Source organism: Azolla caroliniana, unplaced genomic scaffold, assembly GCF_043228905.1.
Source record: "Azolla caroliniana isolate FFs.n. ecotype wild unplaced genomic scaffold, voAzoCaro1.0.p SCAF_16, whole genome shotgun sequence".
Classification (NCBI taxonomy): domain Eukaryota; kingdom Viridiplantae; phylum Streptophyta; class Polypodiopsida; order Salviniales; family Salviniaceae; genus Azolla; species Azolla caroliniana.
In genome coordinates, this window is record NW_028230451.1 from 8010577 (window position 1) to 8027382 (window position 16806).

Here is a 16806-nt window from a genome sequence, read left to right on the forward strand (position 1 = left end):
ATGAACCCTCTTGGGTTTGGTACCTTGTAAATATGGTGATGAAATGGAATGAAATATATAGAGATGAAATGAAGCTTCTTATTATTTCATGTACCGAGAGGCTAGTTCTATGTGTTGGGATCATATGATGCTGTCTCCTAACACAATCCTCATGTAGGATTGGTTGCATACATTAGTACCTTCCGATTCCCTTATAATTTGCATTTTGATTCTCTTATGTTCTGGCTGTATATGTGGGCATATCGACATGCACCCATCCTCTTTACTGAACTACTAGTGTGGGAAGATGGAAGAAAACTAGCCAGTCTGAGCTAAATATTGCAATGTTTGAAGGAATAACCTGACTTACCTAAATGTTGCCATGTCCAGCACGAAAGGAACGATGATAGAGTACTCGTCTGGAGTTAAATTGGACATATGATTTGATTAAAATACCATTGAAAATCTGGAGTTTTATGCACCATCAGTTTGACCATGATTATGTTAGGTAGGCTCTGCAACCAACATATTCGTCAACTGTGTCATCAACTTGTAGATTTCATCCTCAATTCCATATGCTTGGTGACACATTCAATTTGTGTGTGTAGGCAAATCATTGATTGAGTTCTGTATCGCGCCTAACCATGTTTATTGCATCACTGATGGTTGGCTTGATGGTATGCACAATTGCACACTTGATGAATCATTCGATTGGTGTGGTATGGGCAGAGTGGCTTGGTTGATGATTGATCAACGGTCCAATGTTTGATTGGTTTGTTTGGTTTAACAATCAATTTGAAGGAGCCCGAGCAAGTGTTTCCAAAATTTTGAGATAAATTGTGATCCTCGATCACCAACGATGTCATTAGGAAGTTCATACAGCCTTGTGCATCATCGGGAGCACCTTTCTCAGAAAAATGGTTTCTAGAGAACCTTTGGTTCAAAGGGCCTCCGGCCTCGCCATGAATATCCCTCATAACTTGATCTATTGTCTCATGATTATTGATTGTCTTTGAGCATGGAATGGAATGAATGTGCTAAGTTAGTGAACCGATACACCATAATGAGAATAACATCAAAACCTTTGGAAAATGGGAGATCAGTAATGAAATCAAAATCGATAGATTTCCATGGACTATCTGGAACTAGTTAAGGTGGTAGTAATCATATGGATGTTGTTGGGGATTCTTTGTTTGGAAACGTGCATCACAACTATTAATGTAGTTCTCAATAAAGCTACAGAGTTGCGATCATCAATATCTTCGAGGAACTAACTCTAAAGACTTGGAGACTTCAAAATGCCTAGTCATTGGCATGTCAATGCAATCTTGTAAGACTCAGAGTCGAGATGACCATTAGGAACATATAGTACAATTTTTTTTTCAACAACAAATTGTCATGCCAAATGAATTGATTATGGTCTTTACACGAACTCTTCGACCTCAAACAAGAATCACGATCTAGTACAATATGATTCAAGATATCTTGTGCAAAGTTATCTACAAGAACATCACTACGAATGGAATCAAGAATAGTTGAATTGGTTTGTGCTTTAATAATGGTAGTTACCATAAACAAGAAATGATCAACACCCAAAACTTTGTGCTTTTAATGGTCAAAAGCCGACTATCCTAGACGTGATGTTATATAAGATCACCGACATAGAGCATTTGCCTTTCCTTTTTGTCTTCCTAGGTAATATATGATCATAAAATTAAAACAAGTAAGACATTGCGCCCAACGAGGTTGTCGTCGATTGAAGACTCGAGGATTTTGGAAATACTCTAGCGGCTAGATTCTTATTATCACTGTAGATAATGATATGGTGGGGAGAAACATATAGGAGGTGGCACAATGCTAAAAAAAATCTACAATGACCAAGAGCTCTTTATTGTGAATCTTGTAATTGATTCAACATATTCAAATTTTTGTGAATGGAAAGCAACTGGATCCAGTTGCCCATTTGTGATAGGACACTTTCAAATGCAAAATCCAACACATCAACGCCTAAGGTAAGAGGCTTGGTTGTCAGAATAGAAAAAATATAAAGGCATGCTTTAAGCTTTCAAAAGCCTCGACTGCACCTAAACTCAATATGAATAGTTGATTCTTTTGTGTAAGTTGCATACCATCTTGGAGTAATTGTTAATGAATTTATAGTAAAAATTTGCAATCGTGGTGTTTGCGAGGCTAGAATTGTTTGCATCTTTGTTGGATCAATTGAGATAACTTTTGGTGATAGTCAGTATTTGAGGAATTCCACTTGGTTGCGATCAAATCTACATTTCTCTAAGTTTTCGCACAAAGACCATATTCTTGTAATTTTAGTAGGATTTAGTGAACATTCACATTATACTCCTCTTGAGTCTTGGAATAGATTGATGTCATCCAAATGAACAATGGTGAATATGTCCAAGAAATCTCAAAAAATATCATTGTTAAAAAACTATTGGTGCATTCTTGAGACCAAAAGGCATAACAATATATTCAAAGTGTCCATATTAAGTGCGGAATGGAGTCTTCCATTCATTGTCAAATTATAAGTACCTTGAAGATGGAACTTTGTGAAGTATTTAGCTCCATTCAAGCGAGTTGAGATTAGAGTCAATACATTGTGATTTCTAATTATGACTTTGTTAGGCGTCGATTATCTATGACCAAGCGAAGTGGCCCATCTTTTTTCTTAACAAAGAAGATTAGTGCACCGATAGGATATTTGGAATGCCGAATGAATCCATTTTCCAAACTCTCTCTGATATATTCTTGAAGAACCTTAAGCTTTGATGATGTTAGGTCCCTATGATTAGTGTTTTCCTGATTGAAGATCAATTGGATAATCGTAAGGTCAAAGACATATTAACCTTTGTCGTATCAAAGACATCTTTGAATTCTTGAGGCTTGATTGGAAGTAATGTATCCATCCTTTGCTTAGATGACACATTGGACTTGAGTTTAGAAAAATAGGGAAGTTTAATGTTTGGTTTTGTTGGGATTCAAGGATTGTTCATTCTCTCAAATAATCTTTCGATTATGAAGCTAGAACCAAGGTAGATTGAGGACAATTGGATGCTTGGGACTATGGATTATATTGAATGAACTTGCACAAGTTAGGTTACTAAAAACTCAAAAACTAACTCAGACTCTTCGGTTATGTCTCTACATGCAATAGGTTGACCATCTATGACTATGGTGGATGATGGATAAGGTAGTTTGTTTTAGGAGGATTTTCTATGTTAAGGCAAATTTTCGCTCCATAAAACAAGAGTTGGCACTTGAATCTAAAAGAGAAGAGGCAAGGACTCGATAAAATCTAGATTTACTAATTTCAACTTATGCCACAAAACCGTATTAACTGATTTGATGCAATGTACCCATTTGTTTGGATAAATGTTATGAATTCTAGATTGCCCAACCAAATGGCTCCTATTTTAGGTGGACTTACTCGTTTAACACTTCATCTATCTTGCTAAGGACATCAAACATATTAGACGATGCAAGGCAACTAGGGCAAGGAGAATACCTAGATATAATTTAAGAATCAACATCACTTTAGCTTACTTTCTTGACTCTCCATCTAAGTCAATGAGCACAATTTATTGTTGCACCCTAGGCCACCACAATGTAAACATAACCAATTTACCCGACGCATTTGCTTGTCATTTAAAGTCAATGGCCTGCGATGAGGTGTTGCATCAATCTCCATTGGAGTGAGTCTACCCTTCATAATTGTATTTGGTGCTTTAGCATGGGTTGAAGATGGGGTTGCTACCACAAATGCATAAGTCTACTCCATCTTTGAGTGTAATATTTGTTTTCATGCGGAGCATCATTCAAATAATCAATTAGCACATCACACCGCTTGATTAATTGTCTTTGTTTTATTGGTTTTGGATCTTCATGGAAAGTCAAAAGTAAATCCTTCACATCATTGTGTAGCACATAATGGGATTGATCCATTAAGGCCTCTTCATCCCAAGCAATGTCAGCTGTAAGGAGGCAAAAATCTATCACATAACTTGAGGTAGAGCAATCTCCAAATCTGATTGACTATTAATCTTATACTATCTATATCCCAAAACTTGCTTGGATTTTTTTGATAAAACCATCAAAATCATCTAACAAGGGAGAGTTATATTCTAATGGCGCAAAGCATGTAATTGTCATACCTGTTAGGAGTATTCCTACTAAACCAACGTGAGTGGCATCTATTGGATATATACTGGAATGCATTTGAATGACACGCCACACCTTGAACCTATTTGTGGATTAGCCCATCAAATGATCATTTCCTCTTTGCCTTGAAATTACAAATGTTTTCTGACTACATGGACACTGGGTTGCTTAGGACTTTGTGTCATGAGTTCGACTATGTTTGCTTGCAAAATTCCTTTCTTATGTAACTAGGTGTGATGGAGGGAAAACTTTAGCTATAACATACATGTGACACAATCAAGCAAGATATATATGTATGTATGCATGTGTGTGTGTGTGTGAAAACGTTAATGAGCCTTTCATTGCCATCAAATGCCCATGCAAGGATAAGGTTCAATAGCATGATAATAGAAAAGTTATGGTGCATGCTAAAAGGGACATCTCTATTTTTATCTGATGAGGAGCTCCCAAAAGACGAAGTTAGTTCATGTTGAAATGCGTAAGTTTCAATACCCCATGCTTTTCTAAAAACACTCCCTAGTTTGCTTATTTTTTAGCATCAAAGCAAATTGCACTAAAAATTATTAAGATAAAGGGTATTAAAGATAGTAAATTCAAGATATTGTGGATGTCAGATAATAGATTCCTTTTATTCATACTAAGTACCCTTGATATGGTATAATGTTGTACATCCATGAAAAAGTAAACGTAATGTATAGGTCTTAATCCCAACTGCAATTTTATAATCATTATGTTCAATATATATGAACTCTTTTTCATTGGAGGATTTCTACAGAAATGCAAGATATTATGGGAAAGCTTGTTCACGATTTCCTCAATTGCGAACATTCATATATAAACAAAAGAAATAATCTATATTGGAGTTGGGGATACCTCATGCTAATATTTTACACGGGGAGAGATATAGACGATGATGATGACATTTTAATGGCTGAAAATATGACCTATATGAGTGCATCATAATAATGTCTTACATGTTTGTGCAACAAAATAGTAGTGAAATGTGGCTCATGTATTTTTTGTGTTTCACTCTTATACTTAGCGAGAGAGAGAGAGAGAGTAGTCATATGTGCCTAAGATAGCTTCGTCATTCATGATAATCTAGGAGAAGTCGAGGGACGAGTTTTCTTTTTTAATCTTAGTGAACAAGTCATGTTTTTGTATAGATTGTACCAAATATGTGTGTGGACATTCAATTGCAACTAGGTCATCACAACAAATATTTTGCTCTTAGAGAGTTGGCCTACTTCTCCAACACACTTTCAGTAATATAAGAAATAACCTTTATTTTGGAGGGTTATAACTTAGTAAGTCAATTGCCAAATTAGGTATACATATAGCCAAGTCCCCCTTCCCTACAACTATTGAGGCTTGTGAAAATAGGAAGTATGATGTAGCTTTTTACCAATTGAAATTTTTTAGTAAACTAGAATTTCAAAATCTTTGGCCTTATAACAAGACCCATTTTCTCTTAGCATGGACGATGTTTTGTAAACTTTTACGCACATATCAACACATGAAAACAAATACGTCGTACATGAAAACTTGCATTGACTAAAAGATACGGAAAAGATGAAGCATTACAAAGCAATTGGTCCTTAACCAAACTGATACAATATATGTATGTAGCTAGATTTTTGTGAATTCTATGTTGCTGTCTTCTTTTCCTCTGATGTTTAAGACTCGAAAAGAGTTTGACGAAGTAATGTAAAAAATATTGTGTCACCATGGAATGGAGTCTAGAGGTTAGGTTAGACGTATACTTTGGAAAACGTTTGTATGTGTATGGATGGTGGAGATGGATTGAGGAGGCAAGAATGAAGAAATTTACTTAACGAATGAAAACAAAAGTAACGCCGTTGCCGGGGATCGAACCCGGGTCACCCGCGTGACAGGCGGGAATACTTACCACTATACTACAACGACTTTTAATATTCGTATCGTTAATAGAATATAATTTGTTTTCTTACTTCTTACTTTTCCGGTTTAGTTCTAATTTGACCAATTACTAGTGACCCACAAATTAGTTTCTTTTTCCTCAAACAAATGATGTTTTGGTTCTACTCGGTTCACTAACATTTGGGTTTGGGTATTTTAAAATGGTACTTGGGTACCAGAGGCCTCGTGCATCTTTTTGGACCACTTATACGTCCTTTGATACTACCCCTTGGAAGTTTTTATTTCTCGACCACACACATTCAGTATATTTGTGCCTAAATCTTGCATCTAGTGCATTGGATATATGCATGGTCTTGGGTCATCACACCGATTGGTATCACTGGATTTGGTCTAGGGCATGTCTTTGGACCTCTCAATATACCCCTAGTTACTCCCCAAACACTTTTTTTCGGAATTTTCAAGACTAACTTTTGAGGGGCATTGACATTTTGTTTTGTTGTTTTCTATTGCCTTTTATTTTACTACATACCTTTTGCTCAAGACTTGGCTTCTTCGTCTTCTTATTCCTTAGGGTGGGGAGGGGGGGGGGTGTTATTCAACAGGTTATAGATAGGTAGATCAAGTTATTATTGAGTTGCACCTACTCTACTCAATGGGGTTAATGAATCCGACACCTCCTTCTAGTTCTCCCTCGAGGACACCATTTGTCACAACTCTAATCCGATGGAGATAGATGAGAGTACACACACCCTCTGTGTGTGTTTTGGGGCAGCCAAAAGCACAAAGGTGGGGTGAAACGGGTAGACTCATGATTGGCTCAAGACAAAAAAGGAAGACTCGTGGCACGTGAGGCTCGTGTCCGGTCATGCGAAACTCACTTAGTCACTAGCTCACTTGGGCGGGCGGGCGGGCGGGTCGGGCCGGGCTTCTGCCAAAACCTCGTGTTGTGTCCGCCACGGAATCCCTGAGGGGGAACCAATGACATGTTTGTTCTCGGAATGGCCCAAATTTGGTCTTATTAGAAGACGTTCATATTCTCTCTCATTCTCTCCCTCTGTGTCTTGTCTGTCTGCGCCTGCAGAGGAGGCCTCACATCCATGACTTCAATGGAAACCACATATTAGCAGGGTTCTCGTGGCGGAGTCTTCTCATACGAACAGGTCTGTGCACACACAACAAATTCCTTCTCTGATTATTAATCTGTCTGTAGCATACAATCCTCTCTTTGTTGTTTGTTATTTGTATGCCAATGAAGTAGTTTGAGAAGATGTGCATTGTTTCACCGTTTCTTTCCCCCCCCCCCCCCCCCCCCTGATTCCACTATATATGCATTATCTCAATCACCATGGTAGCTTATGTATATATGATCTAATTTAAGCTAACAGAATTAGCTCAATTGTGTGTGATATGTAGCAGTGCTATAAAAGCATATAGGGTATGCAGAAAGTAAAGGTTTCATTATGCAAGTTATAAAGTTTGCGAAATGCTGAGGTTTCAAGATGTGAGGCTTTGTATGTGAGAGCGTCCATAATGCACCACCACATCAACTTCATCTTTTTATGTTGCCATTTTCTATCAGTCTTTCACCCTTGGATTGGCTCAACCCCGTAGATCATATTCAAACACCAGTGGATGTTAACTATACATATATCTATCTATCTACCCACCTATCATACTTTACCACCCAATATAATAAGAGATGGCAGTGCATTACTTTGCACCTTGCACTTAATGTCTTGTTAACCGTGGAAATCAAATTTGGATTCTTGCTCTACTTTGTGATTTCAGTGTTCAGAGCTGAATACTCACATTTGTTGGCTTTGTAAAGGTATATACAGATCGATCATACCTATTCTATTTGGAAATCCTCACATTTTTTATTTATTCTAATGGATGATATGTCCATAACAGAAGGTCCTATCCAATGGGGCTTACAAAAACAGAGATTAATTTAAGAAGGTTATTGGCTGCCATGCCAAATCAAACTAATCAAGCTAAGTTGTCCCAGGTACAGTACAAACATATCTTTATCATCATGACAATTGATCTGTTCTTGGCACTGGAAACATGGTTTAGGAGGATGATTGAACCTGATCAATAAGATTGCTACGTTAATAAACGCTGGAATCAAGCAGAGATTATGTTAATCTGTCAGAGGCAGGGTTTTCTTTGTTAATGCTAGAGTATTCTGACCATTTTCTCATATATATTGTTCACATGCAGTATGTTGTAACATTGAAGGAGCAACTAGCATTGCTTACTGGAGAGTCTGGTCAAGGAAACCTTCCTTGGTAAAAACCACACTCTTACATCTTCACATTTTTCTACATTCAAATGATTTTTAAGCTAGTTCAATGGCGTATTGCTATTAAATTGGTTTGAAAGCATAGAAAACCATTCAAAATTCTAGACAAACATGCAAATTGTGAGTTTCTTGACAATTTTGATCTGAAGGCATGAAACAATGAATGAAGATCCTTAGGAATAATTTGAAAGCATAGAAAACCATTCAGAATTCTAGAAATGAGCTGGTAATTGGTTCCAAAAACATGTAAATCGTGGTGTCATGACAAATTTTATCTGAAGGCATGAAGAAAAGAATGAAGGTCCTTAGACTGTAATTGAAGTATGGAACAAGTAAATTGTTGGAATTAGTTGGATCCTGAAAGACATCGAATTTATTGATGCCTGTGTGATGATAAAGAATATAGGAATAATATTTACCTTCGGCATTTGCTGAAGCAGTTGAAGGTTAAGGTATTATATTAACTGAACATCTGTTTAGAGTACCTCATTTTAATCATTCTTTTGTCTTGTAGCATTTCAGAACAGAAGGCAAAGGAGTATGCCGAGCAAATAGAAGCAGCAGCCTCTAGAATCAACACAGCAGGATTGGTGAACTTTATGTATTTCACCCTACATCCTGTTAGGTTGTAATGCTCATTCACATAACAGTTCCTTTGGGATTTCTTTTCAGGACATGTGGGATATGCTTGCATCAGAAGCCGGTCAGTTGGGGAATGCACAGAAATCAGGAGAGAATCTGCTTCTGCCTGCCGATTTTCCAGAAGATAAGCTAACAGTAGCAACTGGAGTTAGACGAAGAGTTCTGTGAGTTTGTATATTAACCATTGTAGATCAAGAAAATTCGTTTTTAAAGTTTTGGTAGTAGGTAATAAATGATAAGCAGAGATTTAGAAGAGTATGAAGGAAAGGGCAAAGAGTTGGAATAGATGGAATTTTGGCAATGGTGGTGGCATCTATGAAATATTCTATTAGGATCTTCTAATTCTTCTAATAATTCTATAGTAATACAGCGAATGATAAATCCATGATGATCATGCTCAGATCAAACCACCATACTATGTGGTCTTTGTTCAAAGATGCATGCCATTATTTATCCATCTACAGTGGGGTGGATATAAGAATCTACGAATATCATGTTTGCATATCCATCTCATATATTAGCATCACAGTCCTATGGCAGTATATAGGCCAACTATGGTATCCCCACCGTGGATCTTGGCCATTGTGATAAAACTGTTGTTCTTTATCATTCCACGTTCATTACCCAAGGCAAGAAACTGTTCACTATATTTTGTTACTTCTCCTGTTTCCCGAGCTTGTCTTTTTAGGTCAATTTTTTCTACTGCAATTTCTCCATCCACTGACTGCATCACTGGTGTCCAACAATGTGCAGGTTGGATACAAGTAACAAGAGGAGTGTAGATAGCAGGCATGACAATGACAAAACCTTAGTTCTGAATTATGTCATCACAAGTTTCATTGGGATAAAGGATTAATTTTTTTTGTTGCACTAATTTGTAGATCCAAAAATGAAGCAACTGTGTCTGCTAGCGTGAAAGCAGATTCTGGAACATTAGAGCTCATAGAAAAGCACCGGTAATGTGATATATTAAAAATAAATGATGTGAATCCATATTTTTAGAGTTTCTTTTCATCTTTTTATTCCCAAATAACGAATTGTTCATTCTTAAAATGAAGGAACTATGGTTTGTAAGAAATAAAGAAACATGTTCATATTTTAAGATTCGAAGCTGCTGCTTTCAAGGAGCTGTTTTGATACACAAGCCAATGTCTAGCTGCATCATTCAGATGCGAGGCCGCTAAAATGAAAAGATAAAGGGAACCAAAATGGGATTCTTTTCTCACGAAAACAAAGTCTATAATACAGAAAATTTCACCTTGAAGTTTTTCTGACGCTATCCTCATTCTTGTGCTGAATCTGCATATTGATTTTCCCTTAGTTTAATCTAAGCTGGATCAAAAAGTAGAACGTAATGGATTAAATGGAGAAAAGAGGGAAATAAAAGGTGATCAGTACTAATGAAAAGTAATCAAATATCAGTAGAGACAATTAAGAATTGTGAGGAAATTATGTGAACTTGTATAGTACTTCTATCTCAAGTCCTTAACATGTGCTGTGCAGTCAACTTACTACCTGCGCAAGCTGTCTTGAACACAAGTGTCTTTCGCAGTAACAACACAGTCACGGTGTGCATCTATGATATGGGAGGGATCTTTTAGACCCCGATCTTTATGTTGTTGCCTTCAGGATACTCCAAGGATACTGTGGTTATCCTGCCTCACGATGATTTGGTGGATCTGTTGTTAATATTAATTTGGTCTGAGTTGATTCATGCCGTAAAGAGCAACGAGATGCTTTTACAGGTGTGTGAAAAAATTGCAGGAATACAAGCTTTCCTGATATCTTGGGGCATTCTTGCCTACTTTTTGACTTTACCTGCCATTAAACAACCCCATAGTAGTATCATGTTTCACTATAGCCACAATGACTTTTTGGGTGCTGTATATACCAGTTTTAGACTTTCCCGAGAATTAGGTCTCATGGCAATTCCGACGGACTGATGGTTTTATATAAAAAGGAGGAAATTATATTGATGCTCTGGTTGAACAACTAGTCACCAAGGTCATAATGAACAACTAGACTGGCCAGGCTATATATAGGGAAATATGAGCTCATAGTAGAAAGAAAGATATATGAATGTCTTTAATAGGTGGAAATTATATAGATGCTCTGGTTGAACAACTAGTCACCAAGGTCGTAATGAACAACTAGACTGGCCAGGCTATATATAGGGAAATATGAGCTCATAGTAGACAGAAAGATATATGAATGTCTTTAATAGGTTGAAATGGCCTATCAGATTGAACGAGAGATTACATCTCAAATGTTTTCTCTTCTTGGAGAACAATCCAAAATAAATTTTAAGTAAATTAGTTGAACTCCAAATATTCCTGAGAATCTTGTTGGCCAATCACTTAATATGCTGAACTTAGAGGCACAGATATTTTTGCTTATGAAAGGTCTCTAACATGGGCTGATCTGAGATGGAGATGGCTCCAAAGCAAAGGAAGTACCTTCTGTGCTTGGTGATAATAACCTTTATTTGTCTATGAAAAGGGTAAGGGGTCGTGGTTCAGATGGATGTGGACTACATGCATGTAAATTTACTTTCAAGTGTTGTGGTTGAGAACCTACTTGTATAGCCCGCCATTGACATGTAGCATAAGGAGTGATGGAGACAAAGAAGTTTTGATGGTTCTTTGTTGATGAGCTGTTGTGGCTGTATTGTTATCCTTTCACAACTTCCTCTGTTTCTTGAGTTCTAGCAAGAACATTTCCAAACATTGTTGGTCTTTATATTCATTCTGTTACCTTGCATAATGGGCCAAAACCTTGTTCGATGAGGCAGTGATATCTCCCTCTTATTTCATAAAAAACAGCACAAAGAAAAATATAATGTTCCTCTGATTCCACACCCTGATTGACTATTGGAAGGTCCATTCTTCCATGCATTTGTGTTTGCATCCATATATACCTATCTCAATTTCTAATTGATGTGAAGAGGTCCTGAGCTTCCTGATCACGCTATGGAGCACATGAACTATATATGTGTACCGATTTAAGAAGCCCCGATGATAAATCCATCCTGCATCATGTGTTAACAAGGGGCCTTATATTGGGCCATTGTCGTACTGAGAGCCATTGTGGGGCTGTTACATTTTCTTTATTATCCAATTTAATGATATCATTTTGGATCCTTCTATTAATTTTGTCTTTGGCTATATTGAAGTGAAGACAAGCAAACTATAATGGAATGGGGATAGTGCATTTATATTTATTCCGTGTGATTGGAACCATTCTTGCATTTCAAGCATTGATCGGCTCAATGTTCACTCAACGTTTTTGGTGATTTAAGTGCTAGTCTAGAGTACCTTTGTGTTGGGAGTTTCAGAATAAGTTCAGAATAGTGCCTCTGTCACTATTTGGTAAACTAGCAAAAATAAAACCATGCTCTCAATTTAGTAGTCGACTAGGTTCTTATGACAAGTTTATTCTACTTAAATTAGGTTGGAATGATACTTTATGTATTTATGTTAGATACATGATCATCATTTGGTCTCTAAAGGCATTTTGACAAAGTGATTGACATGATAAGGCATTCTCCCAGGATAGAGATCTTTTCAATATCATAATGCATTTTAAATGCACAAATCTTGAAGGGTATTAACACACCAAACCTTAATATGATTGACAAAGATTGGGAGTTGTTCTCTAATTGCGTCTCTGTAAGTTGCACACTATATAGAAAGACAGAACGAAATGTTTATTAATGACTTAAAAGAAACTCGACAAGATTACATCTTAAAAGTTGTCTCATCTATAAGAATTACTAACCAATAGATATACTAAATTAGTAGAACTGCCTAAGGAACCAAAGAATTCACTAGCTAAGTACTTAACATTGTAAACTTAGATGGACCAGCAATGATTATCTCCCTGTCCTGTCAGCTGTTTTGAAGACATATGTGCCATTCTTGAGTATGTATGCTTTGAGAGCTCCCAAAGCGTCGGATAGAAGTTACTGATCGGAATAATGCCTTGCTCTCAGCCCAGATTATATTATATCATGGGACACTGATGCGTTGCTGCTTATCATTTTGACAATCGTGAAGACGAAAAGCCTTGGCCAATTTCTCCAGTTTTGTGGACTGCGTAGAGCGTCCAAGCTGACATGCATGCTGTTTTTGATTATGAAGGTTTTAGTATTGTCTAACCTCTCCCACAAGTTTTCGCATGCCAATATTTTAGAAATTCCCAAATTTAGCTTGTTTGTGGTGAATGTTACTTGGAATTCCGTCACTTCTCTGGTAAAATTGGAGAAATCATTCAAAAAATGCTTTATAAAAACAACTGAAAGTTTTCAAAATCATTGAAAAATAGCCATTTGGGGATAAATAGCCCACACATTGTTTCCCTGCTCATGACATAGTCGGCATGAATGGGGACTTCTTCGCAGCTTCCCATCAATGACCTGTTGGTTCCCGAATCCCATTTGCCGACCCATCGTGATAGTCATGGAATTTATATATGGATTGGGAGACTACTGTGGATGTGGGCAATGATTTTTACCCTAACCTGTTCCACGGTCACATCTTCCATACAAACTGGGTTTTATATCGTAGTAGTTATGCTAAAGATTTTTACTGTCTTTGCATTAGTGTCCCTAATAAGGCCTCCTCGACTGATATGATTTATGCTATATTGGTACATAGAAAGCACCACGTGGGCTTCATCCCTCCCCTATATCCACTGGCTATTGTTCCTCGGACATCATCATTATGCTATATTGGTACATAGAAAGCATCACATGGGCGTCATCCCTCCCCTATATCCACTGGCTATCGTTCCTCGGACATCATCCACCCATCCATGAGTTAAGTGGACAATGAACTGGGCATGTTCGCATGTTTCTTGTTTGCGCATTAGTTTTGAAAGAATCAAATAGTTTGATGTATTTGAGTAACATTATACAATATTGTGAGTAAATTAAGGAGCCAAAGGTCTTACAAAGGAATTGAAAGCTGTAAGATACAGAAATTGACTTGTTATAAAGGCTGATTGGTTTCTTCCTACCAAGTTTTCATGCAGGCACTTGCAAGAAGATTTAACTGATGAAATGGTTGACCTGGCACGTCGGATTAAAGAAGCAAGCATTTCCATGAATCATGCAGTGCTTAATTCTCAAAAGGTGAGTTATATAGAGCTTGTATTTTTTTACCTAGCTATCATCATCTATTAAGGCCAATTTCAATGACCTCCAATAGCAATCTATAATAAAGTAGAAATCTCATTACTTATGAGAAGAAGTAATAAACAAGAATGGAATTGTTGCCAGCGACTTCAGATCCTTTTGATTCGAAGTGTTATTGGTTCAAGATTTAATGAAAAGTGGATGATGCATGTTTTGAAGATTGGCATGTTATTGGTTCAAGATTGACATAGAGGATGCCAGTGTTATATCTATTCAATACATCATACTTAGCTCATTTCCATGCCTTGGGACAGACACATATGATGACATGTGATAAACATTCAATGAGAACATGCTTGTTTATCTATGCATGGATATGATGGTTTTGCCAAAGAGTACTTGAAGTGACAGTGTTGCTATGAAAAGGTATATTGGAGATCGATGGGATCACTAAATAGATTACTGATGGTGAAAGGTCAAACTCACTCACATGAGAAGACAATGAAGACGGGTTTCCTGCTAACGTTCACATTGAATTACATACAACTAACTAGTTTATGAAATGTGTGGCCCCGTTTTTGCATGTAAAATGTGCTATGAAAACGTCTGATTGACATTGGAGAGTGATATAGAATGGGAAACCCTAATAAGACCTAACAGGAGTGAGGATGAAAGTTTTTACTCACTCACACAAGACACCACCCACAATGGGAATGATTCACTTTTACATTAATTGGCTTACATACAGCTGACAATTGTGTTATGTATCCAAATTGGTTGAACAGTTTGCACAACAGAAAGCAAATAGTTCGAAAATAGGATTCCCTCAACATATCTTCAATCTTCTTGACTAGCAATTTATCATTTGGAAATAGAAAGTTTGATATGTACCTAAGTCAAAGATACATTGGTGGCTGTGCTCCATGAAAATCACTATTCAGTATATAATACAGGATTTGGAAAGAAAAAATAGTGTATTAGGGATTATGAAAGAAATCGAAAGAATTTATAAGTAATATCTATACTCAACTAGTAGTTAACAATTACATTATTGTGCAGGTTCTTGATTCCACAGAGCACGCAGTGGAGGGTAGTCTGGCAGCAACAAACCATGTGAATAAGCGTGCTCATGACATCTACTCTCAGAGCTTCAAAACAGGATGTTGGACTTGGCTTATCATCTTTGTAATGAGCTGCATGTTTCTGCTTATGGTCTTTTTGATCCGTATTACCTGAACCATTTTGAACTTCCATAAAGCACATTCACATTTATTTATTACATATTGTTTTTGCTTTAAGTGATCATAGGGAAATCAGAGCCATCATGATTTATGTAAATGGAACAAACTTACAAATGATGGATGTAAAATTGTCTGCAACAGCCTTCCAACTCTAGATCAATACTATTTTTCATGTGGTTGCTTACTTTCTTCATGAAGCTCTCAAGCATAAATTAAGCATACAAGATACACTTGATATAAATTGTCATTCCATAAAAAAATTTGATCATAAATACAGGGCGTTTCTCCTCATTTACCCCTTGACGTCTGAATTCTGATAACCCTGTATAAAAAGTTGTCTTCGTGCCTGAGTTATTTATTTTATTTGTAATCTTTTTTGATTTTAATCTAATAAACTTACCTTTCTTTAAAATGCAAGGAAATATTGTTCCCATACATGTCCTTCAAACGTGCCCTTGAAATGTTCATCTCCAACAGTATTGCGTATAACTGAACAATGGTGCGTGGTTCCATTTTTTCTATTGTTTTGGCGATACCAAATGTACAGGAAGTGCTTGCAGGCTGTTCTTTGAATTGTAACAAATCATCTGGTGAAAAATATGAGTTTTAAGAAATTGGTGTTCAAGGGCTACAATGCTATAATTAACCATGATACCTAGACTAAATAAGCACTTTCACTAATTCTTGACAATGGAAAAGTGCCCTAAGCTTAATATTGAAGAATCAGAGGTGAGACATGCTACTGCAAATAAGACTAACTTTGATGGAGCCAAATTTAGTGCGTTTGGCATGTATTGCAAAAGCATGATCCATAACATGGTTGTGAAGTTTGTAAGAGAATGCAATACATTGGAGCTATTGTAATATAATGAATTAGGCAAAACACCAGATACCATAATATGCTTAGGTTTTCCATTTTGACGTGTCCTTTTGGATTATTCTACCAATAGCAGACCATAATGTTGTACACTTTGTTGTAGTTTGTCGGAAAGAATTTGATGTTTTCTCATTGGATTTGTTCAATGTTTACTTAATTTTAGAAACCATTGTACAGATTCTCTCCTTTAATACTCAAATTGCATGAAAGATCTGAAGGATGACTTTTTAGAGATTGGAAGCAATAACGAGCTCAATAATTACCTACAATTTTATCAGTTACAATGGAAAATGATGGCACCACCCAAATTGAACCTTGGAAGGAGGCCTACAAAGTTTGTTTTTTTGTATTGTGTATAGATCAACATAGCACGTTTTCTTTTGTATTTGATGGTTTGTTCTACAAGCTTTGGAACTTAGAAAAACATGAAGCATTTTATGTTTTCAGACCATCATCATACCATTTGTGAAACCTTACACAATCAGCCAATCTTACACAAATTCCTGTGATTTTGAACACCATTGAATCAATATGTAGGTGACACAACACAATAGAG

The 16806-nt window shown here is 36.7% G+C and overlaps 1 protein-coding gene and 1 non-coding gene across 3 annotated transcripts; one reads left to right on the forward strand and one right to left on the reverse strand.

The window, feature by feature from the left end:
- Positions 1–6006: 6006 nt before the first annotated feature.
- TRNAD-GUC (transfer RNA aspartic acid (anticodon GUC)) lies at positions 6007–6078 on the reverse strand. The gene has a single exon. It is a non-coding gene; the product is annotated as a tRNA-Asp (tRNA).
- Positions 6079–7113: 1035 nt separating this feature from the next.
- LOC147853909 (uncharacterized) lies at positions 7114–15545 on the forward strand. Of its 2 annotated transcripts, none has more exons than XM_087332301.1 (10): positions 7114–7211; positions 7840–7879; positions 7963–8059; positions 8275–8342; positions 8871–8957; positions 9007–9162; positions 9752–9787; positions 9880–9954; positions 14030–14129; positions 15192–15545. In XM_087332301.1, the coding sequence occupies exons 3-10, from the start codon at positions 7976–7978 to the stop codon at positions 15366–15368; spliced, it is 783 nt and encodes a 260-aa protein (XP_087188427.1). In that variant the 5' UTR covers positions 7114–7211; positions 7840–7879; positions 7963–7975; the 3' UTR covers positions 15369–15545. The 2 variants fall into 2 exon arrangements, with proteins under 2 accessions (XP_087188427.1, XP_087188428.1); XM_087332302.1 differs by having other exon boundaries at positions 8871–8946; positions 9029–9162.
- The last annotated feature ends 1261 nt before the right edge of the window (positions 15546–16806 follow it).

What these genes read in the sequence shown, in the direction of transcription:
- LOC147853909 (XM_087332301.1), top strand. Translation starts at nt 7,976, where the DNA reads ATGGGGCTTACAAAAACAGAGATTAATTTAAGAAGGTTATTGGCTGCC. An exon ending in GGAGTTAGACGAAGAGTTCT is followed by an intron (nt 9,163 to 9,751) that starts GTGAGTTTGTAT and finishes AACAATGTGCAG; the next exon opens with GTTGGATACAAGTAACAAGA. An exon ending in GAGCTCATAGAAAAGCACCG is followed by an intron (nt 9,955 to 14,029) that starts GTAATGTGATAT and finishes GTTTTCATGCAG; the next exon opens with GCACTTGCAAGAAGATTTAA.